We start from the raw sequence: 11,021 nt of genomic DNA on the forward strand, positions 1-11,021 counted from the left end.
TTTTGGTGGAAGGAGGCTCAAGGAAAAATATTTGCAGCTTCAGGGAGGGTCAAAATAAAACAAGAAAACAAAGTCACCCCCCTCCTCTGATAAATAAAGAACAGTCCCTAACTAAATACACATTCACTCTAATCTTAAGCGTCTTTCTTCTCAACAAATTACCATTGTGATTACTGACAACTCGACGCTTTTGTTTTTCCCCCCTTGCCCGATACTCGAAGCAGCCTTCCGGGACGCAGCTGCAGCCGTATCAGCCTGTGTCAGGGCTTTCCACTTGTGCTGCATTCTGATGTCGCCCAGGCGGGTAAAAGCTGCTGCCAGCACCGACCACGACCTCATTTACTATTATTAATGCTCAAGAAGCAACATGACATCCACACAGCAGTGGCTACTGGCCGGTTTGGCGCTTCTGTGTATTTATGGAGCGGCTGAATCTAAGAGGAATTTCAAATGCCCTTCAGGATGCACCTGCACCAAGGAGACCATCATCTGCGTCGGTACCTCACAGATCCCCCGGACTATACCGAGTGAGATCAACTCACTGTGAGTAACACATCGTATTTGTGGATTATCTATATAGCTAGTCAAGAGGAAAGCAATCAGTGTTGCGTTCAAGGAGACAATTTGCTTGCTGCTGGGCGCTTCCCTGCAGAGTTGGCTCTTGGTGTGTCTGGTACAGGGTGTTAAAATGCCCCAGCCCGAGTAAGACTTTTGTTTTCTTCCAACAGGAGCATGGTAAATGGATCTATTTCTGAAATCACAGAGGGGATGTTTTCACTGATGCCCTCTCTACAGCTGCTGTAAGTGCACTTTTGTCATGTGAAACTGTCACTGATTGATTGCTGATTAAAAATTGACATTTCAGACACACAAACAAAAAAGTAGATGGATTATCAGTAATGCAAACTTTTCTTTCTGTCTCTCATGGTAAACTTGGAGTTGAAGTGCCAATGAGGGAAGTTTTAATTTTCAGTTTACTCAGTGTTTTTCCTTTGCAGACTTCTAAATGCAAATTCTTTGACAACAATCAAAGATGATGCTTTCTCCGGCCTCCCACATCTAGAATATTTGTGAGTATTTGTCGACAGAGTTACTGCGTTCCTCATGTTTGTTTGTTGTTTTGTGATTTCCTTTATCAATTAAGTATATTCACAATTAAATGCATAACAGTAGATAATTAATAATGATGTTGAAAGGCTGTATGACATCATGCTGTAAATACAACTGCAGATTATTTCTCCTTCTCCAGCCACACCCCTCAATCCACCCATCTCAATCTCCAAAACCCTGTACATTACCTCTCCTGTATGAATAGTTACACCATTTATTCATATAAAAAACCTATCTGACACGATGATAATATGCACTGCTGTATTTCTTTTACTCATGTTTATCTCATTGAACAGATTCATTGAAGGGAACAAGATCGAAACGATCACCAAAAATGCCTTCCGTGGTCTGCGAGATTTGACTCATCTGTAAGTCTGCTGCCATCCAAACACGATCTGCAGCACCAACACTTTATTATTACAGACAAGGATTGATGTTAAAAGTCAGACAGGCTCAGGAGTGACAATGATGTGATGTCATTTCTCTGGTCTCGTCGTGTCTCTGGTTTAGATCGCTTGCCAATAACAAGATGAGGTTTCTGCCAAGAGATCTCTTTTTCGACTTGGATTCGTTGCTGGAACTGTGAGTAAGCACTTGTGGTGTCAGCAGTGTGTGTGTGTGTGTGTGTGTGTGTGTGTGTTGTCTTATTCCATACTGCGTTCCTAAGTGAAGCTGACTCAGGCTTCGTTTTGTGTTTGGCTGCATTAAACCCCACAAGAACAGCACAAATGTTAAGTTTCTGTATTCCTCCTCCTCTGTAGTGCATCATAGTTTGATGGTGACTTCTATTTACAGCTAAAATTGTCAGTTTATTATCATTTTTTAATAACATTATTGTTCTTACAATGATGCATAAGTGGCTGTCGGTGAACGATTGTAAGAAAAACCTTTTTGTAACATAAACTGCAGCTGAAATTATTTATGTATGCATCAAACAATCACCCAGTGTTGGTTAAGAGATTCTGCAATACTTCAAGGAACAGTAAGTAGGATTTTGTGGCATCTAGTGGTGAGGATTGCCAACTGCAACCAGCTGAAATTTATCCCATGCGTCAAGCACGAACTTCTAGTCAGAATTCCATTAGTGTTCATTGTTAACAAGGTTTAAACGGTGAGCTGAATTATCCGCTGAGATCTCTTCCTCTCCAAAACAAATGGACCGTAATTAAGGTGAAAATAAAAACTGAATACAGCAGTTTCACATTACATATCAGTGTTTCTTCGACACTGACACTGCCCAGGACCTGCTAATGTGTGCTCACCTTTTTTACTGATCCAGCTGTTCAGGAGGTTTTTCTCCAGGAGCCAAATAATCCGCAGAGGTCTCTTACTCTCCAAAACAAATGGATTTGGAAATTTAAACTGACAAAAACAGTTCCACATTACAAATTAGGGTTTCTTCGATGCTGGTTGTCATGGAGGGGCTGCTAATTATGGTAGCTGATGTGAAAACGTGAATGGCCTTATTATAACATCTAGAAACAGTGTTTGGTTTGTCCATTCTGGGCTACTGTAGAAACATGGCGGTGCAACGTGGCAGTCAGGACGCGGATGCACTCCATATGTATATATAAACGGCTTATTCTAATGTAACAAAAACACAATGATTCTTATTTTCAGGTGATTATACACTGAAGAAAACATACTTATTATATTATATCTATTTCTGCTAATAGATGCCCCTAAATCCTACACACTGGACCTTTAATTGTTAAGTCACACTATACTGTTTGTTCTTATTTAACGTTCAAATTCGAGCAAAATCCTGCAGCATGTAGGATTATTATTTTGTCCATCATTAAATAGTATAAGTTTGAATTTTACTTTGGTTTGTCACAAAGGCTATAGAAACTCTCTATAGATTTAGGCTGACTGCACTGTTTTGAGTCTTTGTGGCATCTAAAACATTTCTCTTTTTTTCCTCCTATCAATATAAGATACATTACATGTGTTATTGTGTTCAGTAAATGTGTCTGATTTTGTCATGTTGTACATTAGGGATCTCCGAGGCAACTCTTTCCAGTGCATCTGTGAGAACAAGTGGCTGATGATGTGGCTGAAAAACACAAACGCCACAGTATCAGATGTCTTCTGCGCAGGCCCCAGTGACATGAAGGGCAAGCGGCTCAACGACCTTCCTATTCCACCGGGCGAGTGCATCTCCACAGGTAAAACGAAGAGTACACTATCAAAGGCAGTTGTGAACAGGCACAGGCACAGCTACAGATGCCATGTTAAAAAAAGAAAGAAAGAGATCAATAAAACTGTTCAATAATTCAACAGGACACTACCATGCACTCAAAAACAAACAAGCAGACTGCAGGCCTGGAAACATGTGTGTCTCTTAAAGCACTCACACGTATGTATGTACATGCAGGCGCAAACATCTATAGCTATGCCAGCCGCTTTGTGAGGCTGCACTCAGGCACACTGTGCTTAAGTAAATCTTTGAGCTAAATGCTAATGTCAGCATGTAAACATGCCCACGCTGACACATGCTCACATGTTGATATCTAGCAGGCATAATGTTTATACCATGTTCACCATCTTAGTTTAGTATGAACATGCAAACAAGTGCTAGTTAGCTAATTGGCCACACATGGCGCTGTAATTAAAGCCAAAAGCATTTTTGGAAGAGCCACACCCCTCAATCTGCACGCTTGGTGCAAACTGCAGGGGAGGCAGATGGTGCTTCTCAAAGTCAAGGATCCTTCCTTGATACAGAGATAAGACCCCTTCGTAGCATTCAGTGAACACACATTGGAAGAGGCTAGCGAGTGCACCCAGATGTGTGTCATTAACCCTCTGGAGATCAAGGGGGTTTCACGATACTGTGATAGTTCTGACACTCTCTAATGTTGTTGTACAATTGGAGCACATGTAAGCAGTATTTTCAGAGTCACATGAATTTTAGGAAGAGCATATCTCTGGATTATACTTAAAAAAACACGCGCTCCATCTCTGCTGTGACAGATTAATTTAAAAACTTTTCAAAATCACCTAAAAAACATGTTATTTGGCAGTGGACACATTTGAAAGTGTAAATTATAAGAATCCTACCAATACTTTTTCATGCTTGTATGATAAAAACTCCTGTAGATATTAATACAAATCCTGTCAAGCTCCACCAGCAAATCATGTGCAAAGAACTGTGGATACTTTATGCACGCTGAGGATATACATGCATCCTTTAAAATTCTCTGAAGGAAGGACTCTCTCCTCGGTAGACTTTGAAGGATCCTTGATATTTAAACAGTCCTTCGATGGGATTGGATGATATAGCCTCCTTGAAGTTCAGCCTTTTAAGGATCCTTCCTTGACTTTGAGAAACACCCAGGGGGAGCTTGACCTCTCTTAGTGAGACATGACCTCTCCTGAAAACAAATTTTCGGCAGGCCTCTAAAATATTGACAATATGATAATTTTGCCATCCGCTTCTAATTTTTTTTATTCTTATAATCATGGATTATGGGTAAACTTAGACCATTATTGATGAGTGCTAGTTTGTTGAAACATGACCCCTGCATTTGATGTTCTGATTGTGCCAAGAAAATTATTGTGCTCATCTGTATGTGATGGGTAACTTGAAACATTGTGGGTGAGGGCTTGATCCCTTGTCAGCAGCCTGAAGCTCATACATTTGTGTGTTTATAGGCTGTTTTGCTATTTGACCTATCCGTGTCTTATGTATGACGATAAACTACAGAATATAGTACACCACTCCAGCAAAGCATACTGTGCCCTGCTTTAGTTGGCCATATGGTAGCATAACTTACTGTTATGTTTGTTTTTAATACCCGTGTGATGTGCTGAATTAAGCAAGTAGGTCCTTGTGCTTGCAGCTACGAATGGTTCTTTGCAACAACAATCACAGTCAGGCCTTTAGTCTCTTCTTTGAGTCTCTCAGTCTTCTCTTTCCCTTAGAATAAGAAAAAATGTTATTTTCACAATAGTCACATCATTTAGGATACTATAAAAACACAAGAATGATAGAAAGTACGCTGTATTAAATATTGCAAAATATTAAATCCAGAATATGATAGCCATGATTCTACACAGTGTCATTCAGAAGCTTTTCACAGCATAAAAAATGTGAAGCAGTGAGGTTTTAAATGTCGACTCCATCACTTCGTCAGCAGACTGGTCGTTTCTGTTTCTGTCCACTTCTCACAGATTTTGTGCGTCATCAGTCCATTCCCATTCAGTCCATGTCAGCGGACATTTTCTTTTTCAAAGAGGACATCTACGTGGCGATGGCTGCCCCCAACTCCAACAGCTGTGTGATCATGGAGTGGGATCACATTGAAATGAACTTCAGGAAATTTGACAATATAACAGGTTTGACAAAACTCAAAATCTTTTTCCTTTCAGGATTAATATGATAATATTCTGTATTTTTCTTACAGTCAGAAAATTTCATGAAAAAAACAAAACCAATGATGAATTGATCCCATGATCATGCATATTCATGGCCTTCTTTTCTTGGGAGACAGACTGACACATTGTTGGTTTTGGTCAGATATTATTAATAATGTCACCCTATCTTTTAAATGGCACTGACACACCAAGCTGACTGTAGTCTGTTGGTCAGGTTTGGGCCATTTGTGAGTGTCTGTCGCCCTAGTTTTTGTGGTGTTTCCCTCACTGTTGGCACAATAGACTGTAAAAATAATGGATGTACCATGACATCATGCATTGGTTTTTGGACTCCTGTTTCGAAGCCTATAGTTTGGCACCTTGGCCGTCGTCTTCTTGTTTTTTTGGAGCCAGAAGTGGCCATATTTGGGCTAGAAGCTGGTAGCGTGGGGGAGCGAGGGGTGGATCTGACTGAAAAGCTAAGGACACGATTGGCAGACAACCTGTCTTTAGTCATTCGTAACTTTCAGGCTTAAAAATTAGAAAATAGCTATGGAGCTCAAAACCATTCTTTTTGGCACCAGGCTGTAAACATGTTTATATCTGCTGTGAAGTTGGGCATTTTGCCTTTAATGGATAGGACAGCCAGGTGTGGGAGGGGGAGAGAGAGAGAGGGGATGGCATGAAGCAAAGAGCCACAGGCTGGATTTGAACCCGGGCTGCTGCGGTAACAGCCTTGTACATGGGGTGCCTGCTCTACCCACTAAGCCACCACCGCCCTGTGAATTTGGGCATTTTAACATGGGGGTCTATGGGAAATGACTGGCCAACCTCAAGTGTCCATTTAAAGAACTACAGTTTATGGCACTTCACTGTTGACTCCATTTTATCAGCCCCAGGGGTTGCCGCTTGGTTGGCACTAGTCAGTTCTTGAAGGTTGTTTTTGGTTGATTTAGCATGTTAATTGGCGTCAAAACCAGTGGCGCCTGTCGGTGAATTAAATCACTCTGACTGGCAGGTCAGCCTAGTGATGAGAAGAGAAATGGAAGTTAGGAAAGCAAACAAAGTAAAGAGGAAGTGACATTAAAACAAACTTGTTATATGAGGTAAGTTTTTTTTTTTTGTGCATTGAGCTCTTCAGCAGAAACGACTTGTAATTTTGTTATTGTTCACTAGAGCACAGTAGATATCTTTTGTTCTTTCAACATCAGGTTGTGTTGTTAATATATTAACTGGCTAACTAGCGCCTTGAATTCAGTCTTACGGTTTCCCTTTTGAATGACGAATACAGACTACCGCCACCTGCTGGTATGGAGAGTTATTTCCTCTCATGCAGGCACAAAACATATGTGCTAGTTGTCGTCTTTTTGGTGTGTTCAAGTGCAGCTTATTGGCCGTGACACAGGCAAACGTCAGCCTTTGTCGTCACTAGTTCTTAGATGTAATTTTGGTGTGTCTGGGCCTTTGGATAAGTCTTTAATTGAATTATTGTCATTTTCGTTGTTGTGTCACCTCTAACTTCTTTATCTTCACAGGGAAGTCTGTTGTTGGGTGCAGGTCAGTTCTGATCGACAGCCATGTCTTGATAATTGTTACCCAGCTCTTTGGAGGCTCCCATATTTACAAGTTTGACGATAGACAAAACAAGTTTACAAAGTTTCAAACTATTGAGGTCTTCAACATCTCGAAGCCAAATGATATTGAAGTCTTCCGAATGGATGGAGAGTGGTACTTTGTAATTGTGGACAGCTCCAAGGCGGGTTTGTCGACACTGTACAAGTGGACCGACCAACCGGACCGCAATGAAACAGGTTTCTTCTCCTACCAGTTTCTCCATGAGTGGTTTCGTGATACAGATGCTGAGTATGTCGAGTCTGAGGGGAAGTCTTACCTCATCTTGACCAGTCGGTCTCAGCCGCCTGTCATCTACCTGTGGAACAAGAGCACCCTGAAGTTCATATTTCACAGTGAAATCCCAAATGTCGACGACGTGGTGGCAGTCAAGGCTTTCCGGGTGGAGAATGAGTTGTATCTGGCCATGACTTGCTACATCGGTGACTCTAAAGTCCTCAAGTGGGCCAATAAGCAGTTCACTGAGGTGCAGGCTCTGCCTTCTCGGGGAGCGATGATCCTCCAGCCTTTCACCTTCACAGACAGGCATTACCTTGCTCTTGGCAGCGATTATTCTTTCACACAGATCTACCTCTGGGATACCGAGACCAAAACATTCCACAAGTTCAAGGACATTTATGTGCAGTCGCCCCGGACCTTTACTGTAATGACCACTGACCGCAGGAATTTCATCTTCTCCTCCAGCTTCAAGGGCAAATCGATGGTTTTTGAGAATATCATTGTAGATTTAAGCTTATAATGCCTCGCAAAACTATGACTAATCACAGTAGGAGCTGGTCACTTAGATCAGTATTTGTGTTTATGCTACAAAAGAGACTCAAATTCTGCATATCGTCCTTATGCAACTAGATATATCTTTCTTGGTTTGAGACAAACATCTTAGGCAAGTTTCTGCAGCTCATATGCATTTACAGCAAATATGGAGGTTTGATTGGTCCCAAGTCGTTACTGTCAAACTGAAGGCTGACAGAAATATTTTAAAAATGGTTAACATTGAAATGAAAACAGCATGAAGATAATTTTATGGCATACTAGATATTATTGTAAGAGGTGATGGTTTTTATTGTGATTCTGTAAAACAAGCAAGGACCAAGCCATGGGGGGTCCATCTCGGCCATTGCTACCATATAGCCTGGCCAATCCATGAGATGGGATCCACCGCTGCAAGCAAAATGTTAGGGGTGGGCGATACCACAAAATTTAGTTTCAATCTGAAAACAAGTAATACAGGGACAGAATAGCTGATATTGATACCAGCGCCAATACTTTTTACTGTTAAAATCAGCTTATGTACTTTAATGTAAGAGAGGACAGTGTGTCATGATTTATGAGGTGAATAATCAGTCTGCGAAAATAACAACTAAAGACGACCAGTTACAGTTTGAAAATGTAACATTAACTAAAGATCCAATTTGACTAAAATGTTAATTTGACGACAGCATACCTGGAGATATATTTCCTGAGCATCTCTGTCTTTGTGCCAGGTGTCTGGATGCTGAGGCATTTCCCTCCTCCCTTCTTTTCTGTTGCAGCTCCAAGTTCTCTTTCTTGTGGTTTTTATGCCTCCATGGCAGTGATAGCTGTGGCCGGAGACATTATGTTTTCAGGCTGTCAGTCCATCCGACCGTTTGTCTGTCCCACTCACGTGAAGATATCTAAAGAACACCCAAATGTCCCCTTGAAATCAAGGATTAATTGATTGGATTTTGGTGGTCAAAGGTTAAATTCACTGTGACCTTGCGTTCATCTTGTTCTCATGAACGCAATATCTCAAGAAAGCTTTGAGGGATTTTCCCCAAATTTGGCACAAATGTCCACTTGGACTCAAGGATGGTCTGATTGGATTTTGGTGATCAAAGGTCAAGGTCCCTGTGACCTTAAAATCTATTTTTTTGGCCACAACTCAAGAATTCATTTACTAATTATGTCAAAACTTTACACAATTGTCTAACAGGATAAAATGATTATACATCCCAAAGGTCAAATTCACTGTCACATCATAATGTTTTGCGAAAATACTTTTATGGCCGTCATAACTCGGGAACTTGTGCATGTAAGCTGCAACTTGACTGACCGCGGAGGCATAGAACCGTGAGGCGGTAATTCCAGTTTCCTCTTTCGTTCAGTCATCACTGCAGTTATGTGTTGAATTAAACTAGTCAGGTTGTGCGCTGAGTGTGCACGATGCATATGTTATTTATGCTTGTCTTTTTAATGCACACAGCTTGACAACAGCAGTAGAGAGGCAAGAAATACATGTATTAGATGTATTTACAACAACAGGGTATTGTTTACAGAGACAGTTTGGCTCCTTAAATACTGGGTATAACATAGAAGAGGGAAACTGATCCTTATTTTGGTATCAATCCTATTGATGCTGGAATCGATCTTCAAAACGAAAACTTAATATCTGTAACATTGATATTTTGGTATTTGTCCACCCCTACAAAATGTCCACTCTAAACTCTGTGGATGAATTGATTTGTTTGAGACAGCTGGAACCTTGCCTTCTGAGCAGTCAGTAAAAATGTTGAAGTCATGTCGTCCCAGAAACTGTTACATCTTCCTTAATGTGATTTAAATGTGCATGAAACAGAAGTTTTCTTCAAGATGTTTGTCCCTGAAATACAGCTGAATGTATTAGCTTAGTATTATGAGCTTCAGCCTAATTACACAGCATTTATAACAAGCTACTGTATTAACAGAGTGCCTGATTAGTGTCAGAACTAAATATAATTTACTCCTGATTCCTATGCAAAGTGTATAATACTGAGTGTTGCTCTGAATTACAATCACAAGGTTAAGTGTGTGCTGCTATGTGACTTAAAATGACACTTACATGGTCTTAAGACACAGATATGTGCTCTTTTCTTTAAGATACTGATCTTTTGTTATTTTCCATGTATTGTACAGATTTAATTATGGCTTGGAATATAAACATTTTTCACATACGTAACAGTAGCATGATGTGTAAATTACCCCGTGGTCAAACATCTTAATGTTACAAAATGCTAACGAGCATAAGCAATATGTTTTTGTTTGCGTTGAAAGCAGAAAACATTATTGCCCTTCTGTCTGTCCTCATGTCCTGCATAAGAATGAGTTTGTGGAAATGCATTAAAGAACATTTAACCACATGTATCGTATTCTTCTGTGTTTCACTCTGTCCTCCCTCCATTCCTGTCAGATGCAAAGGCTGCGAAATGCGTCCATGAAGCAGAGACAAAGTGCCTCAGGCAGCATGTTTGAAATTGATAGTGCCGTCAGCATGTGACGTCTGAGACAGCATTTTCTTTCAGCAACAGAGGACAAATAATGCAATCATATGGTTTATTCAAGAGAACAAGGATATGCATAGGTGTAGATTTCAGGAGGGCGCAGGGGACAAAACCCCCTCAATGTTTAGAACGTGCATTGTCTCCCATAATAAAAACTGACTTTTGACAAAATTTAAGACATTCACGCCAGAAATTGATACAGAAAAGACACACATTGGTGCATAAACATTCCCCAGCATGCAGGACGTTAAGTGTTTGGTGCTCAGAATTTTCTGGGAGATGACCCCTATACCCCCTGTTTCATATATGTCCCATCCAATGTTAAAGTCACACCTACACCCTTGAGGATATGTCATAATCAGTTATCTGTTATTATTGTCATTCAGTGCTGAGAGGTGATATGATTGATGCCACTTTAAAATTCTCCAGAGATAAACTCTTGTCAAATCTCTCCCCACCTGCTCTCCAGACTTTAGACTCAAACACGGCTGCCAAGTAGCCTTCATATATTTTCTGTCCATTATATAATACCAACAGCGACAGATATTTACTAAACAATCTGGATTTGTGAGCTTTCGCCACGTTCTTAGACACTATGTCACATGCAAGTAGAATTATTGCATTCTCTGTCATAAATTATTTCAT

At 40.5% G+C, this 11,021-nt stretch overlaps 1 protein-coding gene across 1 annotated transcript; it reads left to right on the top strand.

Moving 5' to 3' along the window:
* Positions 1-303: 303 nt before the first annotated feature.
* Positions 304-10,215, top strand: LOC126389984 (leucine-rich repeat LGI family member 2-like). The gene is made up of 8 exons (XM_050044031.1): positions 304-543; positions 729-800; positions 999-1,070; positions 1,407-1,478; positions 1,621-1,692; positions 3,109-3,278; positions 5,284-5,448; positions 7,002-10,215. The coding sequence occupies exons 1-8, from the start codon at positions 368-370 to the stop codon at positions 7,835-7,837; spliced, it is 1,635 nt and encodes a 544-aa protein (XP_049899988.1). The 5' UTR covers positions 304-367; the 3' UTR covers positions 7,838-10,215.
* The last annotated feature ends 806 nt before the right edge of the window (positions 10,216-11,021 follow it).

Source organism: Epinephelus moara, chromosome 5 (assembly GCF_006386435.1).
Source record: "Epinephelus moara isolate mb chromosome 5, YSFRI_EMoa_1.0, whole genome shotgun sequence".
NCBI classification, from domain to species: Eukaryota; Metazoa; Chordata; class Actinopteri; order Perciformes; family Serranidae; genus Epinephelus; species Epinephelus moara.